Below are 17,806 nucleotides of genomic sequence, written 5' to 3' on the forward strand. Positions count from 1 at the left end.
GAAGTGAGTTACTGACTTAGCCTCAATACCAGATTAGCTTGGGCAAAATTGTTGTCAGAACAGTTCTAATATGACAAATATTTTTTTATACCACGAACCCCATTTTTATACATTTGCTGGACTAACAAATCTAGGCAAGACATTATAGGTAAACCCATTGTTTTTTCATGGAATGGTCAAGTTTGAAATTTTTGAGCAATCCCATATCATGACTTCTTTAAAGTCACATCCATGACAGACATTTAAGTGTCTATTTTATTATACTTTATATATTTGTATCTGTAAATGTCAATTACAACACAAATCTTAAAAAGCTGTAAAAATATGACAATGTTGGGTCGGCTTTAGTGGAAAAACTTGGTAGGATCTACATTATTTATAAACAGTGTTCTCTAATTGCATTGAGTATGCATTTCCAATTTAAGCACTGGTTCACTTTTGGTTCGCTGAATATCGAGGTGATGATCATTTGGCAATTTATCCAAATTTCAAACTGCAATCATATGAGTAACCTAACACATGGCTCATGAGCTGACATGACTAAAAATGAGATGCCTGATATCTTATCCATCTTATTTCTCTCATAGGATTTGCATGTATAACTCTAAAAAACATTGCATTTTATCAATTGTAAGTTGCTATTATAACATAGTTACAATGCCAATGGATAGGCAGATTGTAATCAGCAACATGTTCAGATTAGATCTGTCTTTGATCTTTCCTCACCACCTTAAACTTGCCACCACTGCTGTGTATACAAACATGAGAAGGCAGTGCTAATAATAGCCACTACATAAGCCACTTGTCAGTAGCTGTGAATGAATGTACAACCCTCTGGTTCATGTGTTGCACTAATATGTCATTCTAGATATGTCTGTGGAACTTAGGAGAAGCTTCTTCTGGAACTGCAGAAGAAGGCAGGCACCACCCCTCTTCTGAGGCAATCTTACCAGTCCCTTTCTCATTCATCCACCCCAGGCCTAAAGCAGGTGATCTGACAAGATGTGGTAGTTTTAAGCACTCTGCTGAGAAAAGAAGTCAGTTATAGCGCCTCTGCCAGGGGTTTCCTAAATATAGCAGCACTGCGGTATCTTCAGCATTTCTTCCAGCGACACCTTGAGTCACACACATACGCTTTGAGTCACTTTGCAGAAGATTCAGAATGTCTGATTCCAGCATTAAGGAGTTTAGAGGGACTCATCAAGCCTTTCGAGACCGCTGGGCGAAGACAGATGATGAGATGTGCAAACACAGTATGTCTTTCCACCTTCACAATACTCTGAGGAAGGAGTTCTTCGCCAGCTACCTGTACCTCCTGGAGCAGATTCCTCTGGGTAAGACATTTTTGTAAGAATTATGCCCCATTGAAGTTACCTGATATTCACTGCAAAACTTGTGATAAGAAATGTAAAGAAAACATTTGAGGCCACACTGCACAAAGTTTTATTCATATTTATGTTATTGCCATGTCTCTATCAAAATTACATTTACATATTTGTAATGATAATTTGAGCAGATACTGGTGAACAATGCTTAAATCTCAATATCTAATAGGGACAACTGATGTTGACTATACAGAATAGGCCTTCATATTGTTCATACAACCAATCAATGTACAGAGCCATGTGAATATTTTAAGCATAATTGCACAACCGTGTATGCATGCTGCATTCTTCACATTCCACTGAATAATAATTAGATAAAAATAAAATAGACTTGACTATGTTGGTGTGTTAGCAGCAATGACAGCTGACTTTACAGGCTTTTGAGATGGTGGTTAAGTTTTAAGGTTGGTGAAACATTTTTTAAAAAACGTAGCAAACTACATACTTTCCTTTAAGCAACCATGAATATTATATAATGATTCAGAGTTCATAAATGGTTTTGTTGTGTTGTTGACTTAGTCTTGTTCTGATAAATATGAGCTTGTGTTTTCATTGGTTCACATAGTTAATCAGGCGAGTAGTGTAAACTGTGGAAGCAGTTAATCCAGTCTGTCAGTGATACTGTGAATTATTGATGGATTCAGAGACCACATATCTTTCAAAAAACACATCCAGACTAATTTGTATTGTTACTGATGAGCTTCGTTTGCTATTAGAAATATGAAAACAGATATACGACACAGCACAGGTCAATAAATGTATGACAACACAGGTAAAGAGATCTTCAGATAAACCCACAAGTATACTTGACAGTTGATATTAAATTATATGTAAAGGAACAAAGGGATGTTTAAAGGTGCCCTAGAATTAAATATTGAATTTATATTGGCATAGTCAAATAACAAGAGTTCAGTACATGGAAAAGACATACACTGAGATTCAAACTCCATTGTTTCCTCCTTTTTATATAAAGCTCAATTGTTTAAAAGACCTCAGAAGAACAGGCGAATCTCAACATAACACTGACTGTTACGTAACAGTCGGGGTGTACGCCCCAATATTTGCATATGCCAGCCCATGTTCAAGCCATTACACAAGGGCAGAACGTCTGGATGTGCACAGCTGAATCATCAGACTAGGTAAGCAAGCAAGAACAACAGCGAAAAATGGCAGATGGAGCAATAGTAACTGACATGATCCATGATAACATGATATTTTTAGTGATATTTGTGAATTGTCTTTCTAAATGTTTCGTTAGCATGTTGCTAATGTACTGTTAAATGTGATTGAAGTTACCATCGTTTCTTACTGTATTCACGGAGTCATTGCTGTTTTCATTTTTAAACACTTGCAGTCTGTATAATTCATAAACACAACTTCATTCTTTATAAATCTCTCCACCAGTGTGTAATGTTAGCTTTAGCCACGCAGCATAGCCTCAAACTCATTCAGAATCAAATGTAATACATCCAAATAAATACTATACTCACATGATCCGATGTATGCAAGCAGCATGCATGACGAACATCTTATAAAGATCCATTTTGAGGGTTATATTAGCTGTGTAAACTCTGTTTATGCTGTTCAAGGCAAGCGCGAGCTCCCGGGGAAGGGGAGCACGAGACTTAAAGGGTCCGCAACCTATATATCGGTGCATAGTTAATGATGCCTCAAAATAGGCAGTTAAAAAAATGAATTTAAAAAAATCTATGGGGTATTTTGAGCTGAAACTTCACAGACACATTCAGGGGACACCTTATACTTATATTACATCTTTTAAAAAGAAGTTCTAGGCCACCTTTAAGGTTAAAACAAACAGTTCAAATTCAAGGTTTTTTATTTAAAACTGTGAATTTATATATGTGTATACTTTGTATAGCATAAACAGTAATCCAACTGAATCTCTTACAGTTAATTACTAACTAGCAATATTGCTTGTTGTTATTATGCTAAAAGGAACCTTTTAATACAATTTATCCATTTATTATGTATTGTCTTAGTGGAAAGCATAAGGAAGAAACCTAAAATGACAATATTAAAGTACACATGAAATCAAAATTGTGTTAGCTCAAATTGCTAGTTTTGTGGTGAACAATTCATCCGTGCAAGTCATCCACACAAAAGAATTGTTTGGCTTCGTAATATTTAATCAAAATCTGAAAATGCTCCTCCCCTCTGCAACGGTACCTCTTCTCTAATTACATCAGTTTGACGGCTTGGGTTGAAATCTGGTAAACCACTTCCCTGCAACCGTTAGTCTGCTATGAGCGAGAGATGGAGAGGAGCGCTAAAGTAAAACCCTGCCCTCTATTCAATATTCTCTTTCACTTGGAAATACGTCACAACACTGGAGAAAAGTCGTTTGCAACTTCTGGTTCACGCAGACTTTAATGTCTGTTTTCCCTGGCCCGTGCAAAGCATGATGGGAACTGTAAATTCCCTGCCTAATTTCAGCAAAGCTCCATTAACACAAAAGGAAATTATAAGTCACAGATTAGGTAAACTTCTATTTAACAAATCAAAATAGCTTGTATATAATTAAATTAAGCTTTTAAACTGGTCATATAATGCCACTTTTACAAGATGTAAAATAAGTCTCTGATGTCCCCAGAGTATTTAAAATTTTAGCTCAAAATACGCCAGATTGTTAAATTTGTCACTTTTTGAGGGTGAGCAAAAACGCTTTTTGTGTGTCCGTTTAAATTCAAATGAGCTGCTGCTTCCAAGAACAGTGCGGAGTTTCAAGAGCTCGTGTTAGCAGTGCAGATTACCCAAAGACCCTTTAAGACAAGAAATTTTACTCAGCGGCCATCTTTGGAATGCCTCTCGGGCATACAAGTGCAGCTCCTATCTGTTTGAATGGGGAAACATCAAATTCTCCAAAGCCGTTTGTCAAGCTTTCGATTAAATTTCATATTTGAAATCACCAATGAAATCTGACAACAACTGTTTCTAAACGCTCGAATCATGACAAAAAACAGTAGTTTTCAGGCTGGATCAAGCTAATGCGCATGTGCAGTCCTAAATGCGCGTCTCTTGTGTCTCATTTCAGTGATGCGCGTCTGACTGTTTCTACAGAAACCGGAGCTTCTAATGGCTGCTGCAGTGACGCGATGACTTTATCAATAGGCGATTGGCTCTTATTTAAGTTGCGTCCCAAACGACGCACTATACACTATGCACTTATGCACTATGTTCTCATGTAGTGCGTGAATTGAGGTTATTTTGTCATTTAACGACGGAGTCTGATACCCCCTCCCCCTCTGCTACGTAATTAAAGCTGCGACAGTTGAGTGCATGAAGTGTCCAACATTCCACACTTACTTTTTTCCATTAATTTAGTGCATCATCCGGGTATTTAAAGTGTACTTTTTCTTTTTGGAATTTTCAGTGTGAACACACTACTTGCACTATTTATACTTAAAAACGTCATAGAATAGTGCATAAGTACGTGAATTGGGACGCACCTAGACTTATTCCACCATATTGCGCATTGCACTTTCTCCCATTCAGAAAAATATGAGTGACACGTCTTGTGGTATTCTATAGTCTTTGGATTACCTCAGATTCACTGAAAATGCCAGAAACTGTTCAGCCTTTTATGTTTAAACCGGAGTCAGACAATGATGGAGAGAATAAAGAAGAAGTAACAACATGTAGAATGCAATTGGATGTTTCTGAATGGTTAGTTGATTAATTTATGTAGCTGATGTGGGATATCTTAAAGTCATTGATTAGCATATTCTGTCATGATAATCTATAAATTGCTCATATGGGAACTGTTGTAAGATGCCTGAGCCAGAGAATATACTGCATGAAGACAGAACAGGTATAGTTTAGTTTAATTACGGTTACAACTTGTCGTAACTTTGCAGACGTTGTTTATGCTCAAACAACACTACACACCAACTAAAGTTGAAAAAGTGAAATCATAGTCCTTTTAATTAAATTAATCACTCAATCTTTTTAATTATGTAAATTGAGCCAGGAGCAAAAATATATTTTCTGAATACATATGAGATCAGCTTTTTGACCAAAAAGTAAAACAATCATACTTTTAATGACCTGTTAAAATGAACTCAGAAAGTGTTTATGAGAGCTTAAAGGAAAATGAGTATTAATGTCTGTTTTGGACTTGATAGCTGAAATTAGCGGGTTGTTTTAATGTTGCCTCATGACCAATAAGGCAAAGCAGATGAGTGAGTGTTAAGCTATACAGAGGACCAACAAAAATATACAGGACCAAAATAAAATAGTCCACAAGGAAACATTGCCATGTGTTACTATTTTTGACTCTGGACTACTAAACTTGTGGTTCACATGACAAACCCTGGATCACAGTCCATTTGCCCTGCCAGTTCTCTCACCTATAGCAGAGCAAGATCTTCCCGCTAATCATCTGGTGATCTGATGTTTGACTCGAACTTTCCAAGCATGTATTGACTTAATGACTGGTCTGTCCTTTAAGTGACCAGGCATTTGAGGGAACAGATGTTCCAGCTGAACTTAATAATGTGACATTAGACTGATGCTGACAGAGTTTTGCACATTGAGTTGCTTTTAAACCATCTAAACCCCTAAATGCGCCAACAATAAAGCATTCCTTCCTGTAGTACAAAACTGTCCATATCAACAGTATCTTGCTGTTTCAATATTTGCTGTAAGAAAAGGCAACAGGGAACTTGGAATTTAAGATCTGTTACACCATAAACTGAAAGAAAACATTCTTGATGGTATTAATAACTGGTGCCTTTCAAAGAACTAATTATGAATAACTGATGTTGTGAGAAGTGAATGAGAAGACACAATTGCGTTGAAACTTCATCGCATAACTGTAACTTTCCCTTGAGATGCTTTGACCCCACAGCTGACCTTTATATGTCAATATTATATAAATATTGAATATTAATATTATTATATTTGATTTCTAGTAACTAAATTAATGCCTAATTTTCCTCTCTAGCTTATAAAGAATTAAAAATACTCACAATAAACTGAGAAGTTTTGTGTATTGTTTCTTGCCTTACAGTGAAACTCTATGCAGTGACTTGTGAGTACATTAAAGGGGAGAAGCAGTTTTACTACAGGGCACAAAACTTCTACAAGGACGTCCCAGCATCAGAGGAGGGCATGATGGGAGATTTTGTGGAGATATCAGAGATTGACCTTGAAGGCTCAAGACAGTTCCTGAAGAAGTTTGTTGTATGAAGATTTCCTACTTCAAAATTCATGTTTAATTTAATGTGTTCCTTGCCATTTCTTTGTAAATAATTGTGGAATGTAGCAGCAATTCCTGATTCAATCTGAGTCTATCATGGCTGTGTCCAAAAGTAAAAACATCTGTTAATCATTTGAAAAGAGTGCATCAATTTATAAATATCAGACAACCTATGACAGCAGGCAATTCTTTTCAATTGCATGTTGTCTTTTTAGTGTGCTCACACATACTCTTTAGATAGCAAGATCTAAAGATCAAAATGACCAAGCACAACATGTTAATGAACATGTGGTTAATTATCACATCCAAGTTGACAAATAGCATTAGCTTCATAAATAGTGTTCAGCTGTTCTGCTAATACTTTAACCATGAACCTGGACTGTAGATTTACGACTCAACAAAAAAAGTATACTATTTGACTGTCTGTTAATTTCATGTGTCATAGAACATCAAAAAGTGATTTTTTTTTTTTTTTTATTCACAGTTTTTTTTATTTATTATTATTTATTGTCTTAATAGGGTCCAGGAAAGGCTGGCACCAAGCGAGCACTAGACTGTGGCTGTGGAATCGGGAGAGTTTCTAAAGGAGTTCTGTTTCCTGTGTTTGAATCCATGGAAATGCTTGACATGATGGAAGATTTCATCCTCCACGCTCATGAGTGTTACCTCGGAGATGATGCAGACCGGGTGGAGTCTTACTTCCTTTACAATCTGCAGGAATTCATCCCCGCTAAAAAAAGATACGACGTCATCTGGTTGCAGTGGGTTGCCTGTGAGTGGGTTGTCTGTGACCATTCATTTATGTTATATATATTGTGCAGTAATGTATTACCTGCTTTTACTCCGTTAATTTTACCTGTTTTCTGCCTGGCTACATCTTATTTTAGCAAGTGCAGGCTGTCCTTTTTCCATTTTCTGTAATGAGAGCAGCTCAGGTCTTTTGCCGTATACAGTTTCATCTCTCTCACAGCAGCCTATGTGTATATTTGACACCGGTCACAGAGATATCTATATGAAACTGCTTAAAACCATATAAAGACTTGAGATAGTACATGAATTCCTTGTGTTGACAGATTTTTTTTTTTAAACCTAACTGTTGACTTACAATCAACAAGTAGTATATATCAGGAACTGTAGCCTAGTGGTTAAGCATATGACTCAAGTGGCCATCCAAGAGGACAAAGTAAATAAATCAATTATTTAGAAGCAACAGCAGTCGATTGTTAATTGACAAGTGTGGCCTATATATACTGTATATGGCCACTAGGTACATCTTGCTAGTACTGGGTTGGAACCCTTTTTGCCTTCAGAACAGCCTTAATTCGATTCAACAAGGTTCTGGAAACATTCCTCTGAGATTTTGGTCCATATTGACATGATAGCATCACTCAGTTGCTGCATATCCATTATGGGAACCCAAAGGTGCTGTGTTGGATTGAGATCTGGTGAATGTGGTGGCCATTTGAGTATTGTGAACTCATTGTCATGTTCAAGAAACCAGTTTGAGATGATTTGAGCTTTGTGACATGGCATGTTATCCTGCTGGAAGGGGCCTAAAGTCTGCAAAGAAAATATCCTCCACACCATTACACCACCAGCAGCAGCCTAAATCATTGATACAAGGCAGAATGGATCCATGCTTTCATGGTGTTTACACCAAATTCTGACCCTACAATCTCAATGTAACAGCAGAAATCAAGACTCATCAGACCAAGCAATGTTTTTCTTCTATTGTCTAATTTTGGAGAGTCCGTGCAAATTGCAGCCTCAGTTTGCTGTTCTTAGTGGGCAGGAGTGGCACAAGGTGTGGTCTTCTCCTGCTGTAACCCCTCTGCTTCAACGTATTGTGTGTTCAGAGATGCTCTTTTGCAGACCTCGGTTGTAACAAGTGGTTATTTGAGTAACTGTTGCCTTTCTATCGAATCAGTCTGGCCATTCTCCTCCAACCATTTTCGCCCACAGAACAGCCACTTACTGGATATTTTCTGTTTTTCAGACCATTCTCTGTTAACTCTAGAGTAGGTTGGGCGTGAAAATCCCAGTAGATCATCAGTTTCTGAAATACTCAGACCAGCTCATCAGGCACCAACAACCATGCCATGTTCAAAGTCACTTAAAAGTTATCGTCTTGACCATATACGCCTAAATGCTGAGTTGCTGCCATGTGTTTAGTTGATTAGATTAATGAGCAGATGGCAATACACTGCTGTTGCTTAGTTTTGCATGAACAGTGCCTGCTAAACTGGACATTTGAAATTAACACACTCTCTGTTTTTGTCATATTTCATTTTTTCATATTTTACATTTCTCAGGTCATCTTACTGATAAGGACCTGATGGAGTTTTTAATGCGTGCTAAGGAGAGCTTGAGGCCCAACGGTGTGATTATCATTAAGGATAACATGGCTCGGCAGGGCTGCAAGCTGGACCCGATTGACAGCAGCATCATTCGCCACCTGGACATCATGAAGTCCATCATTCAGAAAGCAGGCCTCACCATCCTGGACGTCGAAAAGCAGGAAGGCTTTCCTGAGGCCATCGTGCCTGTATGGATGATCGCCATGCACTAAATGAAAGTGGGTTAGAAGCAGAGAATGTTTTAGGATGTGTTGTACATGCACTTATGTATAGTATTTATTATAAATGCATAGTATGTTTTATTCCATTTACCAGCTAACATGTCAGAATGTAGAAATTTCAGTTTGCGAACATGTGTTTTTTTGTTTTTTTTTCAGTACCTTTAGACTGCTGAATGTTTACCCATTTAAGCTCATGTAGAAGCATAAACGTGTTATTTTGGATTTGACAGAAATCTTTAGTGTAGATTTTGTAAAATATAATTTCCATTTTTGTTGAAATGGAAAAGATAGATGTATATAATTGTATTACCCTTTTCAAAAGATTTAGTATTTTGTATGTTTACTGTAGTAAAGTAAAACTAATTATTTTTTTTACAAAAAATAATGCTTTTGTTTATGTCTATGTAATTTTTGTGATTTACAGTACAGAAGTGTTAATCGTTCTGAGTAATAATTTTTTTAAAAAATATATTTTTCAGGGACATTTCTTTTATTACAACAAAGCATAACAATAAAGATATAAGTAATTGAACTACGTACATAAATGCTTTAAGGTGATGTAAGAGTTTTTTCCCCCTTAAAACGACAAAGCCTTCGTTATTTTTTTACAGGTAAAATGGGCACTACGGGGCTGTTGAATGCTCGAATCTGATTGGTTAATCAACGTTCTAAGGTGTGCAAGTATTTTCTGAGAAACGCACGGCTAAAGTAGTTCTAGGCAGGTCTTGACCACATTACAGTTCCATAGCACTTCGCCAAATGATTTCAGTTATTTCAATAGGTCTTACCTACAGGCTACAACCGCAAAAGAAACAAAAACCACAACGACACCGACCAAGCAAATAAATATAGTAAACAATAGAATCGATATAGTAAACAATAGAAGCGCATACTCTCGTACTGTACGGACACACACTCGCACAGAAACCTTTTGTCAGCGCTGCTCTGACGAATTAATCAGTGAAATAGTTTAGCTACTTAAAATATACATAACATTTCTCACCAGCGAGGTAGTTCTGAACCCTACGGAAGAGGATTAGGGCCAACCAAGCAATAATAAAAAAAATAAAACCATCTCAAGATTAAAGTTGTTAAATTTCGAGAACAAACTCGTTAAATTTCGAGGGAAAAGTCACGATAAAATGTGGAATAAAGTCATTAAATTATAAGAAAAAAGTTGTTAATTTACGAGAACAAATTCGTTAAATTACGAATTTGTTCTCATAATTTAACAACTTTTTCTCGTAATTTAATCATTTTATTCTCATAGTTTAATTACTTTATTCTCAACATTTTATCTCGACTTTTTTCTCGAAATTTAACGACACTTTTCTCATAGTTTAACGAATTTGTTCTCGTAATTTAACGACTTTTTTCTCGTAGTTTAATGACTTTATTCTCAACATTTTATCTCGACTTTTTTCTCGAAATTTAATTAGTTTTTTTTTCTCATAATTTAACAAGTTTATTCTCAACATTTTATTTCGACTTTTTTTCCCTCGAAATTTAACGAGTTTTTTCTCGAAATGTAACAACTTTAATCTCGAGATGGTTTTATTTTTTTATTAGGCCTATTGCTTGGCTCTAATCTTCCGTACTGAGCAGTTCTTGTGGAAGATAAACTTACAAGAGACATATCTGCCTTGAGAGATGCACACTTGACTCAGGTAGGCTAATTCACATATGCTTATCTCTCTCTCTCTCTGTGTGTTAATAACTGCGGTAATAACATCAACAGTATTATTCTGCTATCAAGGCTCAATCCTCCATTAGTAGTTCTGAAATGTAGTTTTGGAATTAGCAACGGAGGCTTGGGATGAGATGCGTAAGAAATTAGTCCCACACATAGGAGTGTTTTAAGTACAAAAACCTGACAAATGTCTTGAAATACAACATCGGTGTCTTGAGATGTGGTATAAGCGGAATAATTGACTCCAGGCCGTTGAATTCTTAGAAAATAATGCACACCCGAGGTACTTCGCGTCGTGGCCTCATTACCAACTCGGGTGTGCATTATTTTCTAAGAATTCAACGGCCCCTCGTCAATTATTACTTACTTACAGCACTACAGAATCTTAGCTTGTTTACAAGAAATACAGAAAATAAGATAATGATTTGTTTGATATTTCCATGCTATTAAAGTATTTTTGGTGTCTCTGAAAGCAGATCTTCTTTTCACATATTTAAAGAAAGATGGATAAATAATGTCAACAAGTTCAAAACTTCATTGTATTCCCAAAACCATGAAAAACCACACTGTTTAGGTAAATGGCTCTCAGATGGTGTCATTGTAGAGAGGAAGAGAATTATCCCTGGTTCTGACAGACTACTCTTTTGTATCTGCCTTGGGCTCTGTCCAAATCTGTCAGAACATGTCTGCATAAAGAGCATCACCAAGTCACCTCAAATATTCAGCATGCAAACCTCACAAAGATGTCTTGAGCAGTCCAGTGTAAAAATTCAAGCAGGTCCCTTTCGCCATGAATAGACGGTTTGTCAAGAAAAAAAAACGCAAACACTCGCAGCACGCAATGCTTGCAGTCTGTTCTGTTTTTGAGTGATCTACGCTGGTTCTTTACCAAGCAAATTCCTTGCACTCACGGGATTTTGCAAATACATTTTTCAAAGTTCCAAACACCCTCAGGCTGCAGTCGTATTTCTTTCATAAATCTATGTAAATAGCAGCCAAATGTCTATTCGCCTATTCAGAAATGGTTAGCGTACCTGGCAGTTTCTGCTATCAAGTCTAATCTTTCTCGTTTCCCTCACAGGCAGTCTGGCAGCTAATGGTCTGTATTAACAGAAATAACATTAATAAACTTGGTCATATTAGAGCTGAATTGGGCCAAGCTCCAGGCACAGAGAGTCAAACATAACATTGACAGACAACTGGGAGTGTAGCACTGACACAGGTAATTATAGACAAATGATCTTGTGCTTAGACCTGGCAGTGGACAAGGACATCAAAATTCAGGTTTATTTCATTATTATTTCTCCTTTTTCAAAAAGATAAATACTTATTTGTGGTGTCAAAGTTTTTGCAAGTTGCTTCAAATCTAATTTTAATCAAATTTAATAAGAATTTATGCTTTTCATAACTAGACTTTAACCCCAAAGTCCAAAAACTACAGGTTTGATACAGAGAAAATTGGTCCTCTGGGTTTTGAAATGTGATATAACCAATTGACATATTATGGTTTGGCGTCGGGTAAAGAAAAATAATAAAAAAGTATTTAAATCTCAGAAATATTCCCTTTAAGTCATTATGAAGGATAGTGATGATTTGGGGCTGGTTCCTGCCAGGAGAGTGACAGAGTTACAACCATAAACGTTCACAGCTTGTTTTCTGGTAAGGGCTCTCAACTTTATTCTACATGTCAGCTCAAAGGCCAGAGCTCAGTTACACCTTTTATAGGTCATGCTGATATTCAATAGTTTATTCAGTGATGCACTACCCCCTATCATGTATTGCTGATAACATCAATTTGATCTCCAAACTGTTCAAACTCTGACAAATTACAGCAACATGAAGGTTTTAAAGGTTTTAAAATGTCAAAAATGTCTTCTGGTATCACAGCTTAATATGCAGAAACTATTATGAGTAAGCCATTTGTAAGTGGATTTCCCGCAAATGTGCCTCATATTCAAATTACGAAAAAAAATGAACTGGTGCTGTGTCAGTTAAGCTTTTTACGCAAGTTGAAATGGGTAGGCGTAGGACGTAGCGTAAGCTTTTTGAACTGCGAGAGTTTTACATTTTCTTTGTACGCTGAATACGGGTGAGTAAATCTTGGGGTAATTTTCATTTGAAAGTGAACTAATCCTCTAAACATGTCATTAGAGAAGAGATGTCACTGAGGGAGGGGAAGTTGTTTTGATTGTCAATTTTGATTTCATGGCCATAACTCTGGATGGCGCTATTTCATAATACAGTATTCAATCCAGACAGAGAGCCAAGGTAATTTCTTTTAACACAATTAGCAAATTCAATATTATTACTTTATTACTACAAATTCAATATTAGTACTTTCGTACTGTGATTCCATTGACTGTCATTGTAAATATTTTTGTAAAGATTTATACATCTAACATTACCATAGTGGAAAGAAAACAGATACGCCATTTAAAGGGAATATTTTCCATATTTGAGGGTCAGTGAAAAAAAAAAAAAAGAAATATTTTTGTTTACCAGCATGTCATGTGACCATTACCAAGAACTGTGAACATGGAAAAGTGTTGTTAAATTATTTAAATATTATTTTCAGATGGTATTTTAAGTAAATATTTTAGAGATTCAGCTGACAAAAAGGTTAGAGAATCCCTGTTCTAGATCATCAGGTTTTGAAATGTATGTTCAGATGCTCAGCACCATACTACTTCAGAATTGTCAGGTTCCTCAATGTGGTCAGACTAGTACTATTGAGGAGAATGCAATTATGGCCACAGTCACCTTAAAACATCAGCTGCAAACCATGGCTGCCCCATCAATGATCATGTGACCCTGGCCTGATGTGGTCGATTGGTTGCTGAGGTCAGAAATTTGTCCTTGTGACTGGATTGGGCTTTTACAGTGCGGGGATAAAAATTGACCAAGCTGGCATAAACAGTAAATAGTTGCCTTTAGATTCGTTGCCTGTTTTCATAATTAGCGCCACCTCAGTTACGAGCCTGAGTAACACGTGTTAGTTCTGCCACAACTAAGCCAGAAGCTTGTTTCGTATGCCATATCCCAGTTTAAGCAAGAGGAATACATTGCTATTCTTCCAGCACAATTAGATGCCAAAGAAGGGAAGGAAATTATGTGTGCAAGCCCATTAACTAACTCAAGCTAATTATCTACAGCTAGCACCTAATTTAATGATGTTGTACAAAGTTTAATTGTAAACCCACCCAATTAGTTTCAAAGGAGTGGGTGACATAACACAATCTGTCTCTTGTAATCTCTTGGTTTTGCTCTTTGTGAAAAACTTGTACAATTACCTTGTAGGCATTTTCTTTTCCTCTCAGGCTTTGGAAGAATCATTCCTCATGCTGGTTTCAATTCGCTAACCTTTCAGATCACATCATAATGAGCCAAAATAACTCTCACATGCACACTGAGCCTGCCCGAACCGTTTTCCACCAAAGCCATTTAGGTTCATGATTCACTATTGGTTTCCACAGCAAGAGGGGGAAGATGTTTTTGTTGTTAAGAACAATCTCTTCCATTTCAGATTGGTCTGTGGTGAACTGCAGCTTGGCTCGTGAGAACAAATCACCACGAAAGAAAATAAATAAGAGGGTAAAATATAGAGAGAGCCTGAGAGAGCCATTAAATCTAACAGGACCAAAAAAGAGTGGACAAAGCGGCAGGTATTTCCTGCTTCTTGATCTTCTGAAGCTGAGCTCATTTTTCCCCACTGGGGGTTCAGGCTTGGTTTGTATAATAACTTGTGGGATAATGCCAACAGACTATTATTCATTTTTCTTTTGGAGGAGAATAGTTTGGAGGAAAAAATTACATAGCTTGAAATATGGCTGGTGATATTATCTTGATTGCAATATGTTTAGCATGGAAATATAATTACATTACTGGTTAAGAAATTTCTGTGATATGTATGGATACTCTTACAACTGGCATCGTAAACTGGAGAAAAATGATCAGATTCATACAGTATGTTAGTCAAACCTGTTCATGTTTGATTTTCTCAGGCATAGACACCATAGGTATTTAAGAAAAAGACTGCTATGACTGCTTTACCCAACGGTTCTGTGTATCACTACACAACACCCTTAGTAACCACTCTTAGCAACGTAACCTGTTTGTTCTCAGTTGATATTGTTCATTGTTCGTTTACTGTATTATGTACAAGAGTATTTGTAAGAAAGAGATCGAGTGAGTTTATTACCTGCATTCAGATAGCATTTTTCTTCAGGTCAGTCCTATGTTCGTAATCGTAATAAAAAATCCGATGTATTATCTTGTCCTTTTAACAGTTAAGGGGTTTTCCCGTGGCTGACAGCGCTAGTCAAAGCATTTGTCAGTTGCGTCCTGTTCCATTTTCACAACAATTTCAATGTAAAAGTCTTCACTACTGACTGACACACTCATAAAGACAGTCTTTGCCGCCATCTAATGGTGTAATAATGTAACTTCTGTTTCTGTTCACTGTCAGGGACTATTTTTTCCGGCGGAAGGAAGGCTTTTAGTGACGGTTTACTTAATGAAAGTTGGTAACCGTTTTATAAAAGCAATAAGGTACTTGAGGCTAGTGCTGTATCGTGAATAAGTCACGGCTGAAGGGGTTGCAGGCACTCCACTTCACGCCGTGCCTAACAACGCCCTTCAGCCGTGACTTATTCACGATACAGCACAGCCTCTCGTACCTTATTGCTTACATATATAATATCCAATATATAAGAACATGATGGCTGCTGAGTGACCTGACATAAGGGGGCTTTGAATGAGATGCCCTTTCACCACTGTGCAGCACTTGTAATGTACTGCAAGTCACTTTGAACAACAACAACAAAAAATCTGTTAAACAACCACCAACATCATTGAATACATTTAGGCCTAATGCAATTACATTTACAGCTCACAAGATGCTGATTCATTTTCATTCATTTCACATTGTGTGCGCTCAGAGTGGTATGGCCGTAATCACATTGGTGGCTCCAGCCAAAGAATGCTGAATTTCCTAAGCAAACAGCAGTTTCTCGGCCACAGCAAAGCCCCTGCTAATGAGAGAGCAGGCAGCTCGCTCATCAATTTCAAGTAAGATTTATGAACCGAGCTGAGAAATATGACTTTAATAATGGTAACAAATGGCAGAGCTGCTGTCGGGATTGGCACATGGTAGCGAGACTGAGGAAAATAACACCCCAAGGCCAACCACTTTTGGCAAAGTCATTCTAATGAACTGTGAAAATGCTTTGCAGTGTGTCAGATATGGGCACCGCAGAAACTGGCTCTATAAACTCCTGATTGAACTACAGTTTTTGTGGCTTTGCCATCATTTAACTGTGTTAAAGGCTCTGTTGTAGTCATAATTGTGGGTGTAGAGGTTAACAGAAATATGGAGATGGCTCTGCATGGCGCTAGTGAACCTCAGACATGGTTTCGAGCAGTTACTATTTTTAAAGATCCAAATGGAACCTGGAATTTTTAAAACAGCCTGGAAATCAGTTTCTTTGCTATTCCTACACCAAATTTGAAATGTGTGAAAGGATTAGGACATGCACTGGCAGGAGAAATTGCACTGACAGCTTTCCGCATTTTCCATGGCCACGTTTTAGGACAATTTGACAGGAACAATTTTAGTTTTATTACTCGGGATGTGTTAAGCTAATCCAAATGATGTCAGGAAAATGTAATGTAGTCACTTCCCGTCAATGACTTCCATGTAATCCTTATTATCTATTCTTAAACCCTTGTTCAGTGACCATATTAACTCCTATAGTTTAATAGGCACGAATTAAAAGGCAGACACCCTGCAGATTCTTAACATAAATGGTCATATTTTATGAGTCTCTCTCACCAGGAAAAAGATGTTGTTCATTGTCACATGACGTTAAAGAATACCGACAACTCCTGAATCCCCTGGCTTTAACTCAGCTCCATATCCCACGCAAACACATCTTGTTGGCAGATGTGGCGACACCACAAACACTTCAAAGTGCCTGCACTTAGACCTTCTCCATGCACTGACGCCAACTGTAAAAAGTGCCGGACATATGGGTTGGAAAATATTAAACCTTTCAAACAGCAACTGGGCAGCCTCCTCTTGTTAGGAGAAAATATTTTTATTACTCATCATTTAGTACTGTTGAGGGTAAATTGTGACAAAGACATCCATGATTCATCACTGCAAAGCAAAGCTGACAGAAGCAAACAGAGTTACATGGTATCAAGCTGTGTTAAATGGAGCTATTTTCTGAGGGATTTAGGGCAACATATATGTTGAGGGAAAGAGTGTTAGGGTAAAAGTAAAACTGGCCCGTTCACACAAAAAATGACACTTATATAGATTGCTGTAACTAGATTAGCTTCCACACCAATGGACGATAAAGTTGTTCATAGTGCTGCCTTCACATTTCATTTGAATTATCGTAAATATGAGTTTCCTATAGTTAAAAATTGGACTGAAACGCCTTCTCAAGTATTTACCACTGGGAAGTTCAGGGATCATTTTGATACAAGTTCCTGAGTTGGGCGGGCTATACTTTAAACATGGCTGAGGGGAGAACAATTGCTGTTGTGACTGGTATTCTTTATTAGTTTTTTTCCACAACAGCTACGTCGTCTTGTCTTGTCGTTGAAGTAGTGCATATCTACATACTGTATGATTTATACACCATGAAAATAGCCTGTATTTGACTGAAATTCCAAAATCTTCATCTAGATAGCAGAGTGAATGTTTATATGATTGTCAATGAATGGGACACTAAACATCAGAAAAGGGAAGTAGGAAATTTCGAATAGCACATGAAGGCAGCATTAGTTCTTTAAAGGTGCACTAGAACTTTTTTTAAAAAGATGTAATATAAGTCTAAGGTGTCCCCTGAATGTGTCTGTGAAGTTTCAGCTCAAAATACCCCATAGATTTTTTTTTTTATTCATTTTTTAACTGCCTATTTTGGGGC

The 17,806-nt window shown here is 37.1% G+C and overlaps 1 protein-coding gene across 1 annotated transcript; it reads left to right on the forward strand.

Annotated features, from left to right (window-relative positions):
- The first annotated feature begins 949 nt into the window (after nucleotides 1-949).
- Nucleotides 950-9,272, forward strand: ntmt2 (N-terminal Xaa-Pro-Lys N-methyltransferase). The gene is made up of 4 exons (XM_067384109.1): nucleotides 950-1,334; nucleotides 6,415-6,587; nucleotides 7,123-7,375; nucleotides 8,916-9,272. Exons 1-4 carry the CDS (start codon nucleotides 1,163-1,165, stop codon nucleotides 9,170-9,172), a joined length of 855 nt encoding a protein of 284 aa, XP_067240210.1. The 5' UTR covers nucleotides 950-1,162; the 3' UTR covers nucleotides 9,173-9,272.
- The last annotated feature ends 8,534 nt before the right edge of the window (nucleotides 9,273-17,806 follow it).

Source organism: Chanodichthys erythropterus, chromosome 4, assembly GCF_024489055.1.
Source record: "Chanodichthys erythropterus isolate Z2021 chromosome 4, ASM2448905v1, whole genome shotgun sequence".
Lineage (NCBI taxonomy): Eukaryota > Metazoa > Chordata > Actinopteri > Cypriniformes > Xenocyprididae > Chanodichthys > Chanodichthys erythropterus.

Bases quoted from the DNA above. Each gene is read 5' to 3' on its own strand.
- ntmt2 (XM_067384109.1), top strand. From the start codon at position 1,163: ATGTCTGATTCCAGCATTAAGGAGTTTAGAGGGACTCATCAAGCCTTT. The intron at 6,588-7,122 runs GTATGAAGATTT...TTGTCTTAATAG, and splicing joins AGTTCCTGAAGAAGTTTGTT to GGTCCAGGAAAGGCTGGCAC. The intron at 7,376-8,915 runs GTGAGTGGGTTG...TACATTTCTCAG, and splicing joins CTGGTTGCAGTGGGTTGCCT to GTCATCTTACTGATAAGGAC.